Genomic DNA, 25301 nt, shown 5'->3' on the forward strand with positions numbered 1-25301 from the left:
CTGGTCACCCCATTTTTCAAGATCCAGAGCAACATCAGTGTGATTCCACCAGGCACCAGCCCAGGTCACCTGAGAAGTCACAGCTTTCTCCTGGAGACAGCCTAACATGAGGTCTTAACTTCCCTGGGGGCTCTAATGGATGAGATAAGCTGATAAGGAGATGGGTTCTTCCCACATCCCTATGCTCAGGCATCTCCAAAAAGGCTGAAGAGGAAACTGTGCTATGTTTGCTGTGAGCATGGGGATGCTGAGGCTGGACCCAGGGCTCATCTTCCCACAGGCTGGTGGGATGTGCTTCTGGACCTCCCCAGCCCCTTTCTAGCCACAGGCAGCAAGTTCCCTGGCTGTGCCGTTGCAGCTGTGTGCTGTTGGAGGATACATGCCTGCAGCTACAGAACTGTGACTTCAACTTTCCAAAGAGTCCCTTTCCTCAGGATTTAGTGATATCTCTGCTAACAACTACACAGTAACTGACCAAAAGCTTGTGGCTGCCTCCCAGTGGGATCTCTATCAGGTATCCTCCACCTCCTCACACGCTGTGCCCAGCCACACCAAAACCCGCTATTTTCTACAGCCAGCACTGTCTGTATTTATTCTGCAGACCTATGACAAATGTTTTTGGTATTCACATGGCCACCACACGTCCCTCCATTACCACCACTGATTCTGCAACCACTGGGGACTTTCCTGCAGGCCCCGAGGTTCCTGCTCCCACTATGGATGAGCAGCTCCTTCCCGCTGTCTCCTGGGCAAAGCTTCTCCTTACCTTGCCATTCTTCTCACGTGCCTTTTCTCCTTCCCTTCATCACCTTCCTCAAAACGGGCCTTCTCTGCTCTTGTGCATCATCCCGGGCAGGTGTCTGTCACGTCTCTGCAATAGAAAGAGGAGGAGCAATCCTGGGCTGCTCACAGTGTGCTGGCTTTGGAGGGCTCAGAGATGCTGCACTCTTGACATGCATCACACATGCATGCAGGCTACTGAGCCACATATACATCCTCTATAGCTCAGCATCTCACTGCATTCCCCCCTGCCTCACACTAAACAGCCCAATCACTCACTGCCATTGAGGGCTGCTGACCCAGGGGGCATGTGTGGCTGGTGATATTCATCCAGCCACAGCCCATAGGTGGGGAAGATAAAGCTCAGGCTTTGACCACGGCAGCATTGAGGGAGAGGTGGAGCAAACCCAACAGTGGCAATGCCCATCAACAGCATCTACCCCATCGCAAGGAGACAGAGAACTAGGAAAAGAAGGTGAAGGAGAGAAGATGGGACCAGCAACCACCCTGTGACCTACATCTCCTTCCCCCAAACACATATGTCCCTGGGGATTCTCTTGCTCATGGGTGGACAAGTCCTGGACCAGCCCCTTCCCCCCGCAGCCACAGCACACTGGGATGCTGACTGAGATTTGGTTTTCTTGAATCTCAGTCTGTTTTGCTGGACATCAAGGACGGCCACCAAGAACTGTCCCCTCACCCACTCAGCAGCAATCTACGGGAACATGACTACTGGTAAGCAAAAAAGAAAGAGAAAAGAAGCACGTGCCCGCAGTGATGTCACTCTCACGGATGTTTCTCAGAAAGTGCCATCAGAGCATGAGAGAACTACCCTTTTCTGTGGCTCAGCTGTGAAGAGACAAATGCACCATCTCATTAAATCACCTAACGAGGGCCTGAGAGTAGGTTAGATCCAGCCCCTCTTGCTAGCCCAGCACTGGGGCTACGGGAGAAGCTTTCCACAAGGCCATGAGACAAAGGCAAATTGAAGCTGAACCCACCTCCTCTTCTCCTTTCCTCTGGTGATTAATCGCTGGTTAAATATTTATGCCTTATTTCCAATGGCTTCAGCTGCCAGACACTGACTCTTGCCACGCTTTTCTCTGCTCAATTAATGAGCTTTTGGCTACCATGTACTTTCTCCTCTGCGAGAGTATTTAGATGCTTTAATCAACCCCCTCCCCCTTTCCTTTGAGTTGATTTACAAGTAGACTGACCTGACAGCCATCTTGTCTCTCTCTGTAATACATTTTCTGCAGCCTCTTGGTCCCTTCTGCTGAGACAGAGCGATTGGCTTTGGCTGTCGTAAGCCCAAACTGAGTTCTGATAGCACCCTGACCAAAACCGCAAATAACTGCTATTTTATCCAAAACAAAATCTCCCATTAACTTGAAAATTTCCAGTTCTCCAGCACAGAAATCAGGACAGACACACAACCACCCACCCCCCCCAGGCAGCAGTGAGCCCAGCATCTGCAAGCAGCTCCTGCTGAAAATTTATCATCCAGATTAGGGACAGGAAAACACGTCCGACTCCGGTTATTATTTTTGGGTGCAAAAAGATTTCCACTTTCCATTACGTTCCCGTTAGGATGCCTGTCGCTCGCCCGCTTTTGTACAAACTATTAACACTGTGCTGCTCTGGGGCAGCTCCAGGTTTTTCCAAAAATCCTTTCTGTCTCCTTCCAAATTAGTGATAAAAGCATTGAAACACCGAGGGCAGGCAACCAGCGAGCAGTGCCCTGCAGTGATCATCTCCTCTGATAACTCCCTTTGAAACGGATCAGGTTTATTTAGTACCAGTTTTCTTGTAACTGTATAATGTCAGCTCTAAATACTGGGCTGGGCTGACTTTTTAAATGCTGGAAAGTGGAGATTTTTACAAGACTATCACCTCCCATAACTCAAATGCTTTGCACAAGTGTATTACAGAGTCACATCTTATGCTGGAGACTGAAATCACTTCTATTTGCCAGGAGTTATTTTCCATCTAGCCACGTTGGATGGCAGGAATTTATTCCCGGTGCCGAAGCCTTTAATCAATTCAAATGTGAGCCAGGTTTCTCCATCTTCTCCCTAGGGAGATGCTATCAAGCCAATCAACCTGTAGCTACCAGGTCATCTTACTCCCTTTTGGGAAGAGCAGCACTGTTAAAACACTTTTAATCTTCTGGAATTTCCCTGAGGCTTGTCCTGGTACAGACGTGGCTCTGTACAGATGGGTGGTGAGATTTCAGCTATAACCATCCCACAACAGCAACCAGAAACGCTCTTTCAGCTATAGCCATCCCACAACAGCAACCAGAAATGCTCTTTCCCCAGATCTCTGCTTGAAAAATTTCCCTATTGTACTTTTTGTCTTCCTTTATTTTTTTCCTCTGTGCAGAAACCACTTTGAGTCACAGCCTCGGTCTAAATGGCAACGGCCACAGCCTGGATGCTGCGGGTGGAGGGAGAGGCCGCCCCGGCACTGCAATGTGGAACAAATTAGACCTCGGAGAGCAGAGGAAATGAGAACAGCCCGAACGCGGCGGCTTTGACGCGCGCTCCTGGCTCCAAACCCTGCCCCGCTGCACACCCCGTCCCTCCAGCCCAGGCTGCCGGGCCACAGCCCAGACCCCTCCGTTCTGAATCACAGCCCCGTTCTGGACCAAGCCTCTGCTTCAGAGCCCGGCCTTTTCTTGTGTGAGAGTTTTATCCCTCTAATCTCAGGCCAGAGCAGAGGATGATAATGTCAATGCCAGCCTCGGTGCTGTCTTTAGCCGGATCAGAGCGGGTAAACTCCTTACCACGTTATTATTAGCAGCAGACACTCTGTGGTAGCGCTCTGGACCCCACAGCCCGTTCAAACAGGATCTAAAAGGCAGTCCTGGTCCTGCAAAGATGGACTAACAGTTTGTCCTAAAGGCAGCTACAGCTCCACAAACAGATTATAATGATTAGAACCTACTCCTGTAGTCCCCTACAGGAGTCCTTTTAGCAGGTTTTCTTTTCTTGCCTTTCTGGGGTTTTTTCTTCGTTATTTTGCAGGGTATTTTGAGCTGCCGACGTGCATCAGCTCTCCGGTAACACACCAGCACAGATGCCAGCCCTCTGCCTGGGCAGCTCTATTCACACACACACACATGCAAGAAACACTTCACAAAGAGCATTTGCTTGCTGCTGCCTCCTGAGCAGCAGTGTCTCAGTAGGCTGCCTAATTATAAGATCTTAGCAGTACTCTTTTTTTTTCCCCAGCGATAATTAACTGATCCTGGAGAGTGCTGAAAATAAGCACTTCCCTAGCAAGTAGCAAACTCCCCCGAGTTTTCTCTGCTAAAGTAACAAGTCAGCATGAAACTGCTCCAGCCTCATGGGAACACAGACCATGCCAGCACCTCCCCACCAAGGCCCGGGATGCCGCCACAGACACAGGCAGCTGAATTAGAGGTGAAGCAGCATGTGGAATAGCAGTGGGAGAAGGATCCCAAGGGGTCTGCAATTGGTCAAGGACCTAAACGGGCATACAATGGGGAGAAGGGATTCTCAGGTGCCTGGCAATGGGATAAGGGTCCGAAAAGATGTGCAATGGGACAAGGATCCCAAGCGGTGTGCAATGGAGAGAAGTATCCCAAGGGGCACGCAACGGGGAGAAGGAACCCAAAGGGTATGCAATGGGGAGAAGGAAGCCAAAGGGTACGCAGTCAGGGGACAGATCCCGAGGGATGTGCAATGGGTCAAGGATTCCAAGGGGTATGCAACGAGACAGAGACCCGCAGGGGTGTGTGTTCAGGAAGATCATGAGGAGCATGCAATGGGACAAGGATCCCAAGGGATGTGCAATGGGGAGAAGGATCCCCAGGTGCCTGGGAATGGGACAAGGCTCCCAAGGTGCTGCGTGTCCCCAGCCCGCTGCCCAGTGCGGTTCGGCCAGCGGCGGGGCGGGTCGCGGGTCAGGTCTCCAACGGCAACCGGACAAGCCTAAGCCCTCGCCGCCGCTTCCCTCCCTCCTCTGCTTTCCAAGGGGATGAGAAACAAACGCTCCCGTCCGAGCAGGCGGCGAGGGAAACCTCCTGTCCCCATCCCGTTCGGAGGCTCCCGGCTGCGCGGGTGTCCCGGGGATGCTTCAGAGGGGATCCGCCACCCCGCTCCCCAAAACCAACCCACTCCCAAGAGAGAAAAACCCACAGCTGACGCCGCGGGGTACCTGGGGTGTGCTGTGCCCCGTGTCGGCGCGGGGCTCGGCGCGGCCCCGCCGGACGCAGCGCGCGGAGCGGCCGGGCCCCAGCGGCGCGTGCGGGCGCGGGGCGGAGCGCGGCTCGGCTCGGCTCGGCACGGCACGGCACGGCTCGGCGCGGCCGCAACGCAGCGCCCCCCCGCGGCCGCGCGCCGCCGCCGCCGCCCCGCGCAGCGCAGGGCACCGCGTCCCGGCCGCCACCGCTCCGGCCCGCGGCACAGACCCGCGCGTTCGGCCCTGACCGAGGCCCGGCTTTCCCCGCCCCTGCCCTGTTAAAGTGCCGGAGGGGCAGTCGGGGAGGGCTGCGTGGGCAAGCCTCCGGTTTTGGCTAAACAGGTTTTATCAAACAAGCTCCAAAGGCGAGCTGGGCTGCGCACAGGCTGACACCGGGACGGGGCTGGTGGAGACGAGGGGATCTCCGGTGCTCTGCCTCCCTGCGTTACAGACTCTCCTTTCGGTTAAAGACGCCTTTTGCCTGCCCGATGGTGCAGGGGTGGGAAGGCGGGTCTGTCACCCAGCCTCCCTCTGGGGATGACAGCACGACTGCGAAGTGAAGCCAGGAAGCCTCCCCAGCCAGCCCGAGCACCGGCAGCGAAGAAACTATGTGTGAGGTGGGAGTTGCGGGACAGGACCCCCCTGGCTCTCTGAGCGTCGCAGCCTTTGGGGGATCCAGCCCAGTGTAATTGCAGTGGAGAGGTGCGAGCGAGAGGGCAGCTGGTGGATGTGCAGAGCCTGGAGCAAGCAGGATGGGGGCAAACCCTCCCTCTCCAAAAGGAGACAGCACCCATGGAAGAGGGTAGCGGGAGCTGGTGGGTAATGATCCCTGTGGGGTCTGCAGCGAGCAATGCATACACTCTACCTGGTCTCACAGAAGGTTTTCCTCCTCCCCAGATCTGGAATCTTTCCTCCCCTGCACTGGCTGGGGAAACATTAGCCACAGACTGGAAGGGAAGTGACAGGGCCGGAGCGGTGCAGGGCTTTACACTGAAACCACTCTGGGGAGCTGCTGACCAGCTTCAGCCAGCGCTGCCCAGCTCGGGGCCACCAGCAGCAAACTCACCAACTTTGGGGTTTTTTTAAGGAAACACTGCAGCTTGGAGCTCAACCCATCCCCAACCTCCCAGATTTCCCTCTGCAGCTGGTGTGAAGGGCAAAATGGCACTGGCTTCCCCAGCAAGACAAGCCAGCAGATGGCAATGCCATCCATGCACGGAGCTAAGGTGGTACTCAGCATTCCACCACCCTCAGCTGGGTGAGCAACTCCTCTCCTCTCCTCTCCTCTCCTCTCCTCTCCTCTCCTCTCCTCTCCTCTCCTCTCCTCTCCTCTCCTCTCCTCTCCTCTCCTCTCCTCTCCTCTCCTCCAGGCGGGGCAAGTCAGATAGAAAAGGGGTTGATTTCCAGATGCTACAGTGAAACTAATTTTGATTTAACAAGCAGGCAACAGTGAGGTATCTTGAGTTTTTATTTCAGTCCTACTCCACAGGAAGCAATGTTTACTAGTGTTATCTTCCTTACATTTGTTTGTGTTTGACCCAATACTGAGTTAAATAGAAAACAATGATTGAACAAGGATGGATGGTGAAAAACATGAGATGCTAAAAAGATCCCTTGAACTTTTCTCCACAGACATCCTGAATGTTACGAGTTGTTTAAAATTAGTATAAAATAGAAGAATAATCTGATGACCTGCTCCGTGCCTCCCACCCTGCTTTGCAAGAGAAGGATTTAGGAAGCAAGATGGAGAACTTGTCAGTTACAGAGAAGGCCACTCAAATCCATGCTCAAGGCAGGATGGCAACGTCCTCGACAGAGCCCAGCCATGATTGCCACCTGGACATCGGCCCTGGCCTGGGTTTTCAGAAGAAGCCTGAGATGAAAAGTCCTTCCAGCACCTCCCCGTGCCTCAGGAGCCCCTGGGATGGATTTAGGGACAAAAGTTTCCCACGGCAAAACGGCTTCTGAGATAAATTCTGTGGGATGAAGCCCACAGACAAAACACTATGGGAGTCCCCAGGTATCCTCAGCCCTTGCCAGGGGACGTTTTCCTGGTGGCTGGGACTGCTGTGTGCATGGTCCCCAGGGTGGCTCCCCCGTGGGATTTAGTGACAGAGAGGGAGCAGACTCGGGTGCGCTGAGCCACAGTGTCCCCGTGCCCCACAGTGGCTCTGGGAACCTGGTCCCTCCAGACTCAGTGAAAACTGAAGCCTGTATTTGTAAAGCACCGGTCGTCCTCCGAGTGCTTCACAGGGTCCTCACAGGAGCCCTGTGAGGTAGGTTGGTATCTTCACCCCCATTTTACAGATGGGGAAACTGAGGCACGGAGAAGGGTAATGACTTGCAAAACATCAAAAATGGCAGCTCCCACTCTGGGACTCCATATCCCACTATCTGATCTGCAGAAATGCTCCACTAACTGCTGGTTACTCACTGCTTGTCCTCCACTGCTTCATCTGCAGTAGGTGACAGAGCAAGGTCTGAGGCCTGGGAGAGGCAGTGGCAGAGACTGGATTCACATTGGGTCATTCATCCCCTGTCCCTAGGACCACTCATCACCCCAAGAGGTGTCACAGCCCAAAGGTTGCCTTGGAGTGCCCCGAGCAGAGACTCCCCAGCATCCCCATGCCAGGTTAGGATGCCAGGCACAGCACCCAGGACTCTTTATAGGAACCCTCTGCCTATGGAAGTGAAAACCAATTGGGTATTTTTGCTGACTTGGTGACCACAGCCACCATGTCAGGCAGGGACAAGTATCTGGATACTTCTCTTTGGAAACGTGCTGCAAAATGTGACAGCCCTGGAGAGCTGGTCCTGGGGCACCACAGGCTGGGAAGCTCTGGGGGAGGTGGGGCAGAGCTGGGAGCTCAGCTTCTCAGCATGTTGCCAGAGAAACAGGAGATGCAGGACAGTGGCTGTAAATCTCCTTCACTTGCCACGTTGTGCCAAGACTGCTGCAGTTGTGATTAATCAAGAAGCCAAAGTGAGATGATGGGAAATCAATGCCCTTGGAGGGTCCCTGGGGAGCTGCAGGCAGGGCTGAGAGCAGTGCTGCTCTGCCAGATGGCTCCCAGCACAGAGCCCGACACACACCAGGCCCTCCAGCACGAGCTCCAGCACCCCTGCCATTGTGTTTGGGGAGCAGGACCAAGTGTGGTTTTCCCATTCCAGCAGCACCGGGGCTGCTCCTGATGGCCAGACGGATGTTCCAGGTCCTATTATCCTGCCTTGGAGAGCACTGTGTAGCCCTGGTTAGGGGTTTAAAAACAGAGCATTGCTAGGACCTCCCCATCACAGCTCACCTCCAAGCATCACACAATGCATCCCTTCCCTGTGGTATTCCTGGGAATGTCAGAAATCCTCCCAAAAGTGGAACTAAATCTGACTATGAGCAGATCCATCAAAACAGAGATCCAGAGAAGGCAGGAAGCCCAGTAATCCCAATCCAAAGAGGTTTACTTCCCTCCCTCAGAATCCCCTGATGCAGGTGGGCTGACCTCAGCCAGGAGGGTGCCAGCAGCTGGTTACCCCCTCTGCTCCTTCTGGGAGTGAGACTGTGTTGCTGGTACCAGGACTGGACTGAACTGGAAAACAAAGAAGCCCAGGGAGAAAATGTCCATGGGGAATGTACCAAGTTGTGCACTTAATACTGGCTTAGAGAAAGGATTTTTCCAGACTCAGAGGAGCCCTGGACAAGCCTGAAGCTTCAATCCCGTGTAAGGCTTTGTTGACTCTGGACCTTCCCATCAAGAACTTGGGAGGGAGAACTTAATGCTGATGGGACCACTTAGCAGCCAAGCCCAGAGGGTGCAGAGGTGCCAATATGCCCCCTCCTCAGCTTCCCAGGATGCCCAGGCATCCCAGGGGAAAAGAGACAGATCTCTCCTCCGACTCCAACACCTCCGGTCCCCTGGATGGCCCACACTAGAGGCTCTGGTAGCCGAACTAGCCACAAGTGTGTGGGGCCAAGGTCTCCACTCCCATGGGATGCTTGGGCACGTGAGCGAGGCTTCCCCCAGCAAGCAGCTGCTCCTCTAATCACCTGCAGCCCATTGGTCAGTCATCATGTTACAAAATCTTTGCCTAAAACACAGAAACAGTTCCCAAGGTTGAAAAAAAGAGAAAAATCTCTTTCAAATCAAACCTCCAGGCTCTGCTGTCCCTGCAGGAAGGGCACCAGTGGCTGCTGGCCACGGGGTGAGTGGGTGGGCTGGAGGCAAGCCCACGGCACGGGCTGCCCCCCTGTCCCCTCCGTGTCCCCACGTGCTGGTTGGTGCACACCATGGCTTTAAGGCATCTACCACGACGTTTCAGCCTCCAGTGTGCTGGGTCGGTAGAGGTACCTCCAAATGGCATAGTAGTGGATGCCAGCTCCAATGGCCACAAAGAGGTGCCAGATGGCATGGGCGAAGGGGATGCGGCCGTCGCTTTTGAAGAAGACCATGCCCAGGCAGTAGAACAGTCCACCGGCCACCAGCTCCGGGAGACCATCCCTGTTGGGCTGGGAGCAAGCAAGGAGGTAGGGCTCAGTAGTGGCTACGAGGTGCTTGCCCCTTCCCACCACTCCATCAAGACCAGAAGCGTGGCCCCAGCTGCAGGGTGTGGGCAGGACCCTCACTCTGCCTCCTGCTATGCCCTCCCCTCCAGCCCAGCTTTGCCAGGAGGATTTCAGTGCAATGGAGCCCAGGCAGGGGGTCTGCTGGAGATGCACGTGGTATCTCCTGGGCACCCAAAGCACTCGGAGATGGCTTTATCCATCACCACAGCCTGGACTGTGCCAACTCACCAGAGAGAAACCTGTCCCTCGTGCTGAGCCCGCATGATTGCCAGCAGTGGCTTACCATAGAGAGAATGACCAAGGCGGGGAAGAAGCCCATGATAACGTAGCACACCAGCTCCACCAGCTTGTACCTGCGACCAACAGAGAAGCTGCTTGCAGGCAGGTGCAGAGAGAGTCAACTTTTACACCTGTCCACTGTGGTACTACAGGAAAAGGGGTGGAGGTGCCACCATGGCCGGTCCCACGCGCCCCTGTGTGAGCCACAGCTCTCCTCCGGGAGTGAGGGATCCCCAGGCTGGGCTGGCACCTGCCGGCCCCGGGTGCTGGAGGCTTTGGGGACGCGTCGGGGACCTTTCGCTTTCCATTTGGTGCCACCTTGTGGGAGAAACGACTCATGACAGCAGGTCCCTCCTCCATCCCTGCTCCCCACGGCCTTGCTCCCACGTCCCTGCCAACAAAGCTCCTAAAACCAGGGTGCAAAAGGGGAAGGATGCGGTCCAAGGAAGTTCTCCACTGCCAGTTGAGCAGGAGGCAGCCCAGGGACCCTGTAGCTAATCTATTTATCTGTCTGTCTCTCTCTCTCCATCCTTCTTGCTCTCCCTTGCAGCTTGACTATTGTCAGGGCGTTAGGGGCTGGCAGAGCCAAGCACCAGCGCCAGGTAAAGGTACTTTACCGCCAGGTAAAGGCACTCACCGCTCATGGAAGAAGAAAACGTAGACGGTCCCGACAGATGCCATGATCCAGATGATCCAGCGCATGTGGGAGGCCCAGGGACCCAACTCCCTCAGGTTCAGCCTGCAAGACCCAGGTCTGCAGTGAGGTGGGCCTAGAGCAGCACCCTAGTCCAGCCTGACAGAGAGATGCTGCCCTCACCCCTATGGCTGTCCCACCAAAAGGTCTTCCCAACTTGTAACTTCAACTTAAAGGGGTTGAAATCTATAGCATAGGATAGTTTTGTGGAAAGAGGTGGGACACAGCCTCAAGCAGAGCCAACATCAGAGAAGGGAATCCTACATGTCACAGCCAGTCTGATTTTCTCCTCTCCACTGGGGCCAAGCGACTCACTAGCAACTCACCAGGGAGCGTATGACGCGGCAATGAAGAAGTAGATCACCATCCTGTCAAACATGTGCAAGCAGTGCTCCACAGTCCTGCAGGACAGACAGACAGAGGGTCACAGTGGCAGCATCAGGGGCCTCCGGACCCTTTCTCCCTTCCCCAGCCTCACACCGTCTGGGCCGGTACCTGAGGTGCCGCTTCTTCCAGGAGATGGTGTGGAAGGTGGTGGAGACGATGAAGAGACTGGACAAGCCGAAGCCATAGATCCAGGCTGAGATAGTTTCCCACTGATCATCAGAGAGGATGTAAAGGATGGAGCTGCCAAGGATGCTGGGCAGGATCCAGAACTGGAAGGGAGAAGCAAACCTGCTGTTGTCTCTGCATTTCCATGGAGCAGCTACAACACAGTCTCTGCTTTTCTTTTTAGTGTTTCTTTTGCTTCTGGTCAAAGCTCCCACCCACAGGGGACAGGCCAGCCATCCACACCAGCCGGGCAGGGTCTCTCCAAAGTAGCTTCTCCAAGCGGAGGCAGGGAGGAGGAGGAAGGTACAAGGAGGATGGCTACCTCTGAGTCATGTCCCAGGGCTTTGAGTGGGAGCTGCCAGCTCCCGAGGGAGCCCCTGATGTGGGAGCACTCTCTCCCACTGCTGTGTAGGCAGCCCCATGTGGTGCCTGTCACCATTCCTGCTTTGAAAAACACTCCATTTTCAGGGAGCTTTGCAAAATATTCCTGCTCCACTAAACCCACAGCCAGCTTCCCCTGGGGCATGGGGCCATGCTGGGTGAGAGGTAGGGAGATGCACCTCAGTTTCCCAGGGCAGGAGGGAGAGCACCCCTGTTCCATGCAAACACCTGGGGCACATCTGCCTCATCACAACCCCAAGACCATCATCAGCTGCTCTAGGGCTGAACACAGATATTGTTTAAGTGTTCCTTGAAGTTCCCTCAATTGCTGAGCACTGTCCTCCCTCAGCCCCAGCCAGGGACTCACCGCATGGGTGGCACAGTTTGCCGCATGCTCGTACTCCGTCGGTTGGTACCTGCAGTTGGATGGGACACGGTGGTTCATGAACCTGCAGTGAGAAGCAGGGAGAGAAACATGCTCAGGAGACAGGGTTTGAAGGAAAGCCCTTTTGATGGATTCTCCATGGGGACACCCACCATCCTCTCATCCTGGAGCCTCACCTCATCTCAGCTCTGCTCCAGCTGCCCTGCAGGAGTGACCCCAGCACTGAGCATGGCTTGTCCATCTGGCTGGCCCTGAATGCCATGACCCCAGGTCTTGCTCAGGCTGAAGCATTTCCCAACAGCTGTTGTTACTTGGAGAGCAGAAGGCAGGAGCCAGCTCTGCCTGCTGCTGCGGGCAGCAGAGGGCAGACATCAGACACGGTGGGAAGAGCCCTGATAACGAGGAAGGCACACGGGCTAGTGGAGGGACCTGCTATGGGTTCCCAACCCGTCTGGCAGTGACACCCTCACATCACAGCAGCATGCCCAACTCTGGTGAGGCCTTTGCTTTCTGGGTACCATCTACATCTACCTGCTATCCATGTCCCAGCACAGATTGCCACAGGGGAAACTCCCCCTCACTCCCTTGGAAACCTCTGTTTCTGTTCCTCTCAGTCTGAGGTATCAGTTTGCTCTCAATCATCAGAGGAAAGTATCGACTTCCCCTGCCAAATCAACACACATAGTGATAAAAAATAGTGTTGGGCTTGGCTAGTCCTTTGCTAGGTACATAATGCTTTATGAAGAGGCAAATTAAATATGCATCTGTGATAACAGGTTGGAGCAAAGTGCTGCCTTGCTCAGCATCCTCTTCTGGCAAGAGCCAGCAGCGGAGGCTCAGCGAAAGGGAATAAGAAACAGATGAATAGAGAGTGATCATTCCCTAGTAATCAGGGGTTTAAAGACTTCTGCTGCAGCTCAGGAACTGGCAGGGCTGCCCTGCAGGACCTGAGCTAATTGCTTTCTGATCCTGTTTGCTCTCAGCTCTGGCACCATCTGCAGCGTGTTTCACAGCCAAACTGTGCCTGGTGAGGGGACAAAGGGGCTGGCAGGACCTTGCTGCTGGGTGCAGGGTGACTGTCAGTCCAGGACACTGGAAAAGGCAGTAAAAGTGCCCTCTGCCTATCCCCAACCCATCCACGACTGTGCAGACTCCTCTGCCATCTCCTGCCTGCTCAGCCCCACCACTGGAGCAGCTCACTGCTGTTCATTAAAAGTGAGCCAGGGTGGACTAAACAGCTCAAACAAGGGTTTGAGTGTGGAGGGAGCATGGCCACAACAGGCCCCAGCATTTCAGGCACTCCCTGGCAGGGGACCCTGCCCCCAGCCCATGTCCTGCCTGCTGCCAGACCCCAGCACTGTGGGAAGATGCATAGGCATCATCACCAAAAGAGTGGCATGAATTAGGAGGGGGAAAGAGAGGAGCTAAGCCCCGCTGCCCTGAAAATCAAGAACCCACACTGGGTAAATTTGGGCTTAGTAAGGCTGCCATGGCCAGGGAGCAGCCAGGTATCCCTGAGAATGTGGCCAAGCCCAGCATGCTGTCACCAAGAGGATACCAGGGATAGCCTCCCCATCCCACTGCTCTGGCCATGAGGCTGGCTGGGCTCCCCATGCAGGAGCCACACACCCCTGGCAAGAGGACATTACTGTCCCCAGTGTTGCCAGGAGACTGTTCCCAGCTCCCTTTTGCTTTCTGCTTCCCTTTCCTTTCCCTTTTAATAATAAGAAGGCTGGGGGAGGAGGGCCAGACAATCCACATGACGTTGTGGTTGCTGAGGAAACACGTTCAAGGCCTTTTCCTTGAATGTACTTCTTTTAACAAAGCCCCACACCGTCTCTCTGGCAGTTGCTGTTCAGAGCAGTAACAAAGAGCAGCGGTGGGGCCAGTTCCCACAACCCTTTCCTCCAGGGCTGAGAGGCACCCAGACCATTTGGGAAGAGACCCTTGGGATGCAAATATTCTCCCTACTCAGGAATGGGGAGGCCGAGAAGGGCCACACCAGCTGTCACCGCAGGATGAGGCTGAGTATCATATGTGTCCCTGAAGCCCAAAGCTGTACTGGTGCAGCATGCTACAGTTGTCTGTTTTCCTGGAGGGAGAAATAGCCTTGAGGAGGAACTTTTTTTTTTGACTTGGGGAGAGATTGCTGTTGTTTTCCTGCCCCACTTTCTAATAAGCATCATCCAGTGAAGGATGTGAAACGGAACACCATTGGGTCTGACTGCAAAGCTTTGGGCTAGCCTGGGTACAGCAAGGCCCTCCCAGAGCAGCCAGCATTGTATTTTGGTCTAGTGAGACACATTCTCATTGCCCTCTGTGATGAAGATAGCAAAGAAGCAGGAGAGCAGCCAGCGTTTGCACGTCTCCTGGAAGGGCAGGATGAGGCTCCAGCTTTACCTCACTCCCCAGGTGTGTAGAGGCCACTTCCTCACCTTTTCTTCTCTGCTGGGACTTCACCTACCTCCCAGACCATCCCAGGATGCTGAGCATCCATCCAGCTCATCTCGTCCCTGTGCATGTTTGGCATGGGTGCAGGGCATGGCATGGGGAGCCCTGCACCATTGCCAGCCTGCAGAAATTTGCTGTACTGGTGGGCAAAAGCAGCCTCAAACCTGAGCTCCAGCCTGGACAGACAGACAGATCGAAATGCTTGGAGAGAGAACATGTGTCTCTCCATAGAATTGATGAGAGCCCAGAGCAGTCAAGAGCTCCGAGGCAGGCTGCTGTGTGTTTCCCAGCCCCAGCTCTGTGTGACTGAGGTCAGGAAAGTGGGAATTGCTGGCAGGCAGGCAGAGATCTGGGTTTTTTCAATGCAAGAAAATAAGGAGAAGAGAAACACCTCTCCAATCTTAGATCTGATCCCTGCAGCAAGTTTCCTGCCCAGCTGGCTGAATTCACAGTCATCACCAGTTCCGTGTCATTGCACCCATAGGCTTGGGGACACTCTGACATCGTCCCTGGGGTGGGAGGAGATGAGAGTCACTTGTCCCCAGAAGCCTCCAGCCTAAGTTGCCACAAGCCTGGGGACTCAGCAAAGCTGCAGCAATATGGCTCACAGGACAGGGTGAGTCCAGCAGGTGATTAAACACCAGCCAGGTGCTTCAATGCATTTTAGCAGGTGCTTTAGGATTGCAAAGTCCAAAAGGCACAGAAAAGTTTAAAATTCCTGCATGACAGGAACACAAGCATGTTCATTTTCAGAGATGGTGAATATGGGAAGCAGAGACCCAAGGGGCTCCCAGGCACCTTTTCCTCCCAGTGCTGTTTCTGGCTATGTGAAGACGGAGGGTACAGTGGTGGTCTGAGCAGGGGTTAGTCACTGCAGCCCCAGGGTTTTTGCCTGCCCTGCTTGTGCCTGCTTCCCCCTGGCCCCTTTCCCAGGGAGAGAGACTGAAAAGGGCCAGTGCAGCAGGCTCCAGCCAGGGAAACAAAGAGCCCCTTGTCCCAGGCAGCCGGGGCAAAGTGCAGAGCCAGCTTCCCAGGCTTGTTCCTTTCTCCTTCTCTTTCTTCCACTCTGGTTTTTTTGTGTCTTTGGGGTTGGGTTTTTTTTTCTTTTGAGTTTTTTAAACACTTTCATCCAAGAACAAAGTTCTGACTTGAAAAATCCTGCAGATCTGCCCGGCCCTCACTTTGCTGGAGTAGGGGGGAAGAAGGTAAAAGGGAATTAAGTTATTCCTTGGGATGGCTCAAGTGTGAACATTTGAGCTCTCCTGGGGGCATCAGGACAACCCACATCAGCCACTCCACAGACACCATGCACTTACACAGGCCACTCCCATGGGACACTTAAACTGTTCCCTACACACATCAGGGGGCAAAGGCCCTGATGGAGACCCGGGCCAGGCTGTGATTCAGGAAAGATGGGGTTTAGTCCTCCCTTTGACGCTGACTCTCTGTCTGGCCTCTGACATATCATTTCCTTCTCACTTCCCTTTCCCCCTCTCCAAGCAAGGAGAATAATATTTTCCAAGCAAGGAGAATAATTTTGACATACTTCAGGCAAGCCAGTGGATGGATAATGTGGGGAGGGTGCAAAATCACCAGCAGACATGGATGGGGAAGTGTGAGTAGCTCACCCCTGCCCTTGGAAAGAGCCAGTCCAACCCCTGACACTCCCAACCCTGCTACAAATCATGCTATATATGTGACACATGACTGTGTAGCTGTGCATCAAGGAGCTAGGCTCCCTTTGCACATTGCTGAGGCTGTGGCTACGGCTGTGACACTTCAAGAGCCAACACATCCCCTTCACAACCTCTGAAGCACTGAATGCAGAGACACGTGTTACACAGTCAGCTGAATTCCATGCAGACAAAGCAGAAGCCACATTCAAAGTTGTTCCCAGGTGATATGAATCTCCCCAGACCACCTAATGTCTACAGGTTTCACCTGAAAATGGCTTATAAAAGGGCTGATCTCAGGCAAAGTCTGAGTTAGCCTTTTGTGGTGGGTTTGTTACGTATCTGTCCTTCTGCCCTAGAAGCTGGTGCATTTCCAGATTGCATTCCCTGGGATACAATTGTAAATGGGGAAGGGTGGCTCTCTTATTGCGAGTGGCACAGCTGTTTTTAGAGTAGTAGAGAAGAATTATATCCTGATGGTGGTATCTTGTCAGAGAGGAAGCATTTGCTGGATACTGATCAGTTGTGGTGGTAAGTCTTGCTGGGGCCCTTTGGGTTGTCCCTTGGTAGGACAAATGTTGTGATGCCTGAGGTGACAGTGATGGAGTAGATGTGTCCCTGTAGGGCAGACTGGCCCCAGGAGCCTCTTCAGTGCATGGTCTGGATTTGTCCTGATGATCCCAGTGGCTGCACACCCAAGACAGATGCTGGAGTTTGAGTCTCAGGCTCATGCTCAAGTGTTAGCTTCTGTGTGGCATCCTTGTAAGCTGAGGCTTGGTGTGTGCTCTGCATCTGATCTGTAATCTGGTAATGCTTTAGCTGCAGTCCCTGGTAAGAGGCTTCAGCCCCCTGAGCTTCTCTGTGATTTGTAATTAGCTCAGTCCTGGGGACCTATATGTGATGGTGCTCTGTAAGGCCTCAAACTCTGCTTGTGCATGGTCCCAGAATGCAAGAGGTGGAGCAGTACAAAAAGGGAGAAGCTCAGGGTCTATCCTTCAAGCCTAGGTCATCAGTTCTGTGACTGAATGATGTGGAAAAAGCTCAGCAGCCCTCCCTTCTCCCCTGTGGCTGCAGCTCCCAGTGCAGAGCCCCTAGATCATGCACTATAACAAAGAAGTTCTACCCAGCCAAGGAGCACTTTAGAAATCCTGCTTTTCCTTCCTACCCATTGAACATGGGAGCGTTTGCCACTGGGAAGCAGCAATGCAAAGGCTCAGGCTGGTGCTGCCCAGTATTGCCATCTGCAGAGCCACTCCCATGGGCATGTGCATGGCTGTGTGGCACCTTGTTAAGAGCCAAAACCTTTATTTCTGTGCCTGCTCCTTAGTGCTTGCATGTTCCCACGCAAACATATGGCATTCCTGGTTTGGGAAGCTGAGCTGTGCAGTAAGCTTGCAGGTCAGCTCCCTGGGCCAGGGGAGAGGGGGCTGCTGGGATAAGCCTGCCCCATGGGCTACTCTATAGACTCCAGTCCAACCCATATGAGAAGGGGCAGGAGGGCTGATGGAGTGAGATAGCACAGTGTTTTCTTTTGTACTGCTTCCTGGCATCGGGCAAAGAACTACCAGCTGGAGTAGGGAGCAGAAAATGAAAGGCTTTTCATCTGAACCAGCATTTCTCAACCTTTCTTATGGGTAAATTAGCAGATCACCAGATTTCTGCAGTAACCTGCCCAGATGCCCCAGGTGTAGGTCTTGCTTCCACAAAACAAATCAAGAGGGACTGCAAGTTGAACTAATTCATCATCTCAGATTGTCCTCATTCCAGCACTGATATGTGGCAGCACCCTGGGCTGGCTGCAGAACACCTCCTGGCACTAGATAGCCTGTATGCCATGAGAAATGCTGAACAAGGCTGCTTGCTGACTTGTGAGGTGCTCCCAGACAAGGACTGTGTGCTCAGCCATGTACCTGGCTCTGAACCACAGGTATGGATGTTCCCCCTGAAGAGACAAGGAAGACATCCTGTTGCTGCAGCAGTGGGTACATGAACAGCTCAGGCTGCAGGAGGGGTTATGCTGCTCTTCCCCTGAACACATCAGGGACTACACTAAGGGTATAACCAATTCCTTTTCCTTGCTCCCCACCGTAGCAGAGGCAAGCACAAGAGGCTCCAAGCCAGGCTCAACACAGGCACAGACCATTTCTGCACCCGTGGACATACATCGATCTAGCAGGGCTCAGTTGGTGGGTGGAATCTCTTCAGGTAGTTCCCAGCAGGGTCATAGTTGTCCATATTCCCACCCTCTGTGCAGGGATATTTCTTCTTCTCTCTGGCAGGCTCTCTGCTCTTTATCTAGGTAGCATCTCTGACTCTTCAAAGGCAATTCATGACCCTGCAACTACAGCAGAGCCGTTTGTTTATTCACAACAGATGGCATTGGTGAGTGTGTCCCAAATTACTTTCTGAGCTGGGACTTCTTGTTTCATTTGGTACTCATGAGACCTCAAACAACAGCTGATTAGTCACAAATGACCAGGTGTTTTGTGAATGTTAGCAGAACTGCTTCCAGAACTGAAAATTCTTTATTATATCACTGTTTTCTTATTTGGGAAGTCATCGTGTGTTGCTTGCTGCCTTGCCTACAATGCTGTGTGCACTTAAGTTAATGGGACAAGTCTTGACCTGGCTGTGCAGGGTTAAACTCTGCCACAGCCCAAGATGGGTTAGAATGGGTTGCCTGGGTGAGTTGTGGAGTCTCCTTCTCTAGAGATGTTCAAAACCCACCTGGACAAGTTCATGTGACCTACTCTAGGTGGCCCTGCTCTAGAAAGGGTGTTGCACTAGATATCTTTCAAGGTCCCTTGCAACCCTTAAGATTCCACAGTTCTATTGAGTGAGTGTGACCACCAGCCTCTCTCTCTACTGGCAGAGAAGTGGGGCAGTTTGGGGGTTGGAGCCTTCCCAGCTTCTAATTCTGGCTGCCACTGTGCCTGAAATGACAGGAGCAGGTCATGATTTCTCATGTCCAAAGGTCTCCCCATTGCATCCCCTGAGACAGCCTGCCTCTCATTCAGGATTCCTGGAGGCTCCTGAAGTCCAAATGATATCTGTAAATTGAGCACATCCCTCTGGACAATGAATGCACTGAAGGAGAATCCTGCATTTCACCAGCCAGGCAAAGCAGGTACTAGGACTTCCATTGGCAGCATTTGCAACAGAGAGCAGGACTGTGTCTAATGCTGGGGTACCAGCCAGTGCTGCTCAGAGCAGCAGAGGAGCTGCTGCCCTGCCCCTGACCTGCTGATCTCTGCATAAAACCCTTTTCTCCAGTGTATCATACAGAGCTTGTCAGACTCTGGATTACGAGCATTACATTAAAATGTTGAGGCTTCACTTCACCTGGAGAATCCCAAAGGGAGACTTGAGCTCTGTGTGTTTGGTCATGTCTCCTTTGCCTTGCTCAGTCCTTGCCCTGGGCATCCATCCTTTTGCAGCATCTCTGTGTATCTAACTAACCTCCTTTTGCAGCTGCAGCACACTACCCCCCAAGAGCAACGAACTGAAATAACTGTTGTGCTCTTTTCCCTTCCCCTCCATAGGAGTTGTAGTTGTTCAGCAGAGGGTGTGGGAAGGGAGAAGGCAAGCCTGGGAGCAGTCCTGGCAGAGCCCCATTTCTCACATTCAATGACCTGCTGTGCAGGCCAATGGCTTGAGTTTCCCATGCCTTGTGTTGGCTGCTACCTTGTGAAGCTGGCTGGAGTGAGCTGTGCCAAAGAATCACATCAGGCCGATATCCAACACCAGTTGAAGGAGGGTGGGGGGGGTTTAACCCCAGATGGCAAGTAATCCCCACACAGCTGCTCCCTCACTCCCCACAGTGGGATAGGGATGAGAAGGCAAAGGGTAAAAGTGAGAAAACTCATGGGTTGAGTTAAAGACAGTTTAATAGGTGAAGTAAAGGCTTGCAAGGAAAGCAAACCAAGGAATTCATTCACTGCTTGCCATTGGCAGGAAGGTATTCGGCCATCTCCAGGAAAGCAGGGCTCCAACACGTGTAACTTACTTGGGAAGACAAATATCCTAATTCTGGATGCCCCACTCCTTCCTTCTTACTTCTTCCAGTTTTATATGCTGAGTATGGTGTCACATGGTCTGGATTATCCCTCTGGTCAGGTGGGACTGACCATCTCCACTTCTCATGCTTATCAATAAGTAAAACATCCCTGTATTATCAATGCTGTTTCCAGCACAAATCCAAAACACAGCTCCATACTAGCTACTGGGAAGAAAATTAACTTTATCCAAGCCAAAACCAGCCCTGAGGGAAAAGACCATTGTGTCTCCATTTCACGGGCAGCCAAGAGACCATCCTTCCTCCCAAAGCACAAGGCATGGGACTTGACTTGCCCACTGCTGCACATCTCCAGAGTGGTGATCCCCACCACAGCCCATCCCATTGGGTCTCCCAACCCTCTCACAGGAGAGAAGAGGGCAGTTGGAGGGAACATCCCATCAAAAATGATGCTCTGATTTGTTGCCTTCCAAATACCTGGCTCAAATGACAACTGCACCCTGAGTATCTCAGCCTACATGAGTGAGATGAATTCTACTAATGCTATCTTAAGAGGGTATCTGAGTCAACCTGGCTTCACATGGCAACCAATATGGAACTGGTCAGTCCCACCAGGTGATTCTGATGTCCTTAGGTATTTTGGGAGACTGCACCTCTTGGAGCAGTGCTTTTTACAGCAGGAGAATCTGCTCAGCTGAGGGCAGCCTGACAGGTCTCTCTGGGGATGATGGGATAGTGCGGGGTGCTTGCAAAGCAATAAGCCCTTGCCTCTCCAGCAGATCCAAGCTGCAATATCAATGTTGAAAGCATTTCCCTTCTCACTGCTTCATCCCACGCAGGCTAGGGGGAAACAGAGCTCTTGGAAAGCATCTTGGTGTGTGTGGGAGCAGGGGAGGGCTGCTCGTTCTTTCATCACAAAGCGAGTGAGGACCAGATCTTCCCAATGCAGGAGCTCTGCTCAGGCTGTCAGCCTGACATTGTTTTTCTCATGTTTGGGGTCTGAGCACCACAATATTTCTTTCTCTCCTATTTCTGCTGGTTATCCTCTCCATCTCTGGCCCTGGAGATGCTAGAGGAGGAGTTGGCAAATACCTCCTTGCTCAGTAATTACAGGTGCAGTGAGCAACAAGGATGGTCTTTCCAGCTGCCTTTCCCCACACTCGAAGGATTTGCATTTGAGTCAAGTGTAGAGTTCAGATCTCCATCCCCCTGAGCTGGTGACGAGGTAGCAGTGTCTACATTGTGGGCAAGGCTGGACCATGCATCTACAGAGGCCCCTGCTCTTCCTAACCTCCAGCTTCTGGGCTGAGAAATTAATGTGGATTTTTGTGCTGCTCCTCTCTGTGCAACTTTGGAGAGGGCAAGACAAATAAACACAATGAGATTTAGAGCCTTTTACATGAATAAATCACATGATTAACTGCTATCAGTTCATTAGGATGATTCAGTGCCCTGCACAGCCTGCACCTCCTACCAACCCCTCTTCACCAGCTGCTCTGGAGATGCTGAAGCCAACCAGATACAGCAGTTCTCTGCTTAATCATGTTTCCTTTCAATTAGGGCTTTGGATGGCCAAAGTCCAGGAAGCATTTTACATCTCTGCTGGGAGATTGGGGCTGAGCCATAGCCCCACGGCAGCTACGTGGGCAGGAGGCATCAGACCATGTCTGAGGTAAAAAAAAGTGGGCCAAAGCAGTGTGAAAGCTGGGGATGAGGGGCAGGGAGGGATCGGTTACCAGCTCAGGGTGACCTGGCTGATGACTTCAGGTGGTGGAGATGCCACTTGCAAGGATCTGTTGCTTTGGAGAGAAACCAGCACCATTTCAGTGAGCTGAGAGGAAGGGAGGAGGAGAAGAAAGGGAGGATGGGGAAATAACTATCTGGTAGTTGGATAAAGCAGGTGGAATCACATCTGCTTGCACCCCATCACTGTGCACTGCTGCTGGTGTCATGGCTGACTTTGGGCTGTCAGGCAGGAGATGGACACCCCTTGCCACGGTGCAGGCTGTGACTGCCATACACCAGCTTTTGCTTTTGAGCTCTCTTTCCTCACAGTGGTAGATGATGGAAGAGCCTCCTGGACCCCACAGCAGAGCAGAAACCACCAAAAGCCTCATTTACAACCACAGCCTGCGCAAACAGCATTGCCATGCATCCCTATTCCCCCCTCTCCCTCTGCTTTCTTCCCCTCTGCCCCAACCTCAATGCTCTTTCTCCATAGCCCATCTGGGAAGGATTCAGGAACATCTCAGTCCTTCTCCAGCCTCGACTTTCCTCCTGGCAGTTCACAAAATGCTCCCACATTTTCTCCCTTTCATCTCTTTTTTTCAAAGCCTGGTGCTTTCGCTGCAGCCTTCACACAGCAGGTCTTTCATCACCACACTGTATTTTGTTTATTCCTTTTGGTGGGTGTATCAATGGCCAAGTTCCTCCTTTCTTGGTCTTCACTCAAAATTAGATAAAACTACATTAAAAATTAAGCTGTTCCAGGCTTTCCCATCACAAGGTAAACTTTCTGCTTGCTTTTTTTTTTTTAAGAAAGGCCACAAGCAAGAGTCTCTCATCCTCTGAAAGCATGTTGCAAGATGCTTCTGGTGCCTTGAAGCCATGTGCCACTGTGAGCCCACTGGCTCTTGCTCACTCTGGTCCCTATCACAAAGTCCAGTCCCTGTTGCTTGTGGCCCAGGAGAGCTGAAAGTGCCTCCTTAGCACAAAAGAAGGAGCAGCTTTTAGGGTTTCTTTTGGGATATGCCACAGCAGAACCTTTCTGTGGAGAGGAAAGCTGGTGTGCACGGAGCACAGCGGGGATGGGGATTAGCCAACTGTTATTTTTTAAGCCCCAGGCTAAGAGGATCTCTGTGGTAATGCAGGAAGCTCTGGGCTAGTACTACAGGCTGCTAACTGCTTTGGTGTGTCTTGAGGTGAAAGCCAAGGGAGCATTCCTCTCCTCCTGCTCCCTGTCCAGCCCTGGCACCTAGTAGGAAGTGGAGGAGGCACCGCAGACCTGACCCTTCACATGCCCTGCAGCCCCTGCCCTACATACGGACTCTATCCCAGACTGTCTCCAGAAAGGAGCATGACAAGAATTCAACACACCGATTTTAGATAAATCAAGCAAGAGGTTGGCGGGTTTGTTCTGCTGGGGAGTGACAGAGGTGTGGGGGCAGCCTCTGCTCTGCTGCCTGGCTCCCAAAAAGCCTCTGCATCATTGCTATGGGGCAAAGACACAGTTTTCTTCCTGCTCGGAGGAGCTCTATAGAGCTTTTCTCGGCTGGTAGCTTCTGGGGAGTGGGAGGGAGGTCTCCTGCCCTTTCCCAGCCCAAGCAAACATCCTTCAGAGATGGTCCTGCTTGGAGCAGGCAAGAACCACCATCACCACTTTTTCCAGACATGTTTTTCTTTGGTATCTGCCTCTAACAGGACTGCTGGGAGTCTGGCAGTGGCAGCAGAAAAGCCCAAGTGCTGCGACAGCCCATGGGACTCTCCACAGCCATGAAAACATCCCCATCACAGAGAGCTGTGAGCAAAGCCTATTCTCAATGCAAACCTGAGCACCCCCAGCAGCCCCCTGAGCCCTGTCTGGCCATGCAGTGCCCAGCCTGTGCCATCTGACTCATCCTTGGCCACCCAGCATGCTGGAGGGCTGCAGGCAGCCACTGTCCCCACGTCCCCCACCAGCTCCCTCTCAAAGGCCACATCTGATCCCACAGCAGCGCGTGTGGCCGAGTGCCCTCTGACCTGTGCCCAGCAGTCCTCAGGTTTCCCCCTACACACAGGTAACACCACGAGGTTTCCTAACACACATGAGCTTTTAAAAACAAGTCCCTGCTGCTGGAAAACCTCCCCTGGTATTTCATGGAGGGGGAGAAGTATCCACAGCTGATAAACCACATGGGAGCCCTGTGGAGCCCCTAGATCCAGGCTGAGGGGACTTCACCTGGCTGCAGTGGGACCCTGGGCAACACTGGTTGCTCCACGGAGGGTTTGCAGCCGGAGGTGAGGTCTGTCCCCAGGGGGAGCTGGACTCCTGGTCTCCCAGTTGTGGGAGAGTGATGAAGTTAGACCCAGCAAAAGGCAGCGAGGGCTCCTGAGGATGCTCAGAATGCCTTAGGGACGCAGAAAAGCAGGTATCCCTCTCCTAAAAGACCAGCCTGCACCTGCCCTGGGCTTCGGGGCACTCTGCAGCTGTTGAAAGTCTCTTCGGGCTCCATCCCCGGGCAGGAGCTGGGGCTGTTCCGGGGCTCCGCGAGCACCGAGGGAGGGTCGGGGACCGCCGCACCGACGGCTTTACCTGGCGTAACGCGTCTTCTGGAAATCCAGGAGCCGGGACACGAACATCGCGGCGGTGCCATGGGGGTCCCGGAGGTCGGCGGCTGCTCAGCCCCGGGGCCAGGGAGAAAGTGCCGTCCGGGGGAACCGCATCAACTCCGCGGGCTCCGGCGATGCGCTGAACGGAGGGGCGGGGGGACGCGGACCAGCTCAGCCCAGCTCGGTCCAGCCCAACCCAGCACGGCCACGGCCCCCTCCCGCCCCTCCGGCTGCTCGGGAGAGAGAGACGGGGAAAACAAAGGCGACCTCCGGGAAGGGGAGGAGGGGGGGGGGAAGCCCCGTCGCCGCCCTCAGATGGGCAGAAAGGAGGAGGAGGAGGAGGAGGCAGGGAAAGAGGGAGGGGGGATGCCGTCCAACTCTGCCCGGCCACAGCAACCTGCGCGATCTCCCTCAGCCACCCCAGCAGCTTAAGGCAGAGCTAAAAATACTCCCCCCTCCCCGCCGCCACTCCCGGAGGATCAAATAGCGAAATGTGATTAAAGCATCGCGGGGGGAGCGGGGGGAAGTGTGAGGGAATGGCGAGTGCAGGCAGCTCGTCCCGCTCCCCACGCCACGCAGCCCACGGCGGGGTCCTCCAAGAGGGGCTCGACATGGCCCTGCCTGCCCCAGGGCAGCGCCAGCCCGCCATCCCCAGGGATATGCTTTGTTTGGCTTTGCTTTTCGTTATTTGGTTTTAATGATCCTTTTTTTCCCCATTATTTTGCAGGGGCCCCGGCACGGGTGGGCAGCTCAGCCCCAGCCCCATCACTGCAGGGTGCCTGTGCGTGAGGACACGACCCCCCCAGCATCCCACCAGCCCTCCCTGCTCTGGAGAAGGGCAACGAAGCAGCACAACAGCAAGGCAAGGACTAGAGAGCCTAGCATCTTTACCCCATCTCCATCTAAGCTTTCACCCCTCGATCCTTTACTGGAGAAGCTCTCCCAGAAGGTCTCATCTTCCCAACATACATCTGAGGTCAGAAGCTTGTCTGCAGGCAGATGGGCATCATCCATGC

The 25301-nt window shown here is 53.6% G+C and overlaps 1 protein-coding gene across 1 annotated transcript; it reads right to left on the minus strand.

Moving 5' to 3' along the window:
- Positions 1-9170: 9170 nt before the first annotated feature.
- On the minus strand, positions 9171-24351 carry MMD2 (monocyte to macrophage differentiation associated 2). Its single transcript, XM_061993522.1, has 7 exons — positions 24269-24351; positions 11821-11902; positions 11016-11176; positions 10847-10921; positions 10464-10565; positions 9831-9900; positions 9171-9490 (listed from the first exon to the last, which is right to left on the minus strand). Exons 1-7 carry the CDS (start codon positions 24313-24315, stop codon positions 9287-9289), a joined length of 741 nt encoding a protein of 246 aa, XP_061849506.1. The 5' UTR covers positions 24316-24351; the 3' UTR covers positions 9171-9286.
- Positions 24352-25301: the final 950 nt, after the last annotated feature.

This window comes from Colius striatus, chromosome 3, assembly GCF_028858725.1.
Source record: "Colius striatus isolate bColStr4 chromosome 3, bColStr4.1.hap1, whole genome shotgun sequence".
NCBI classification, from domain to species: Eukaryota; Metazoa; Chordata; class Aves; order Coliiformes; family Coliidae; genus Colius; species Colius striatus.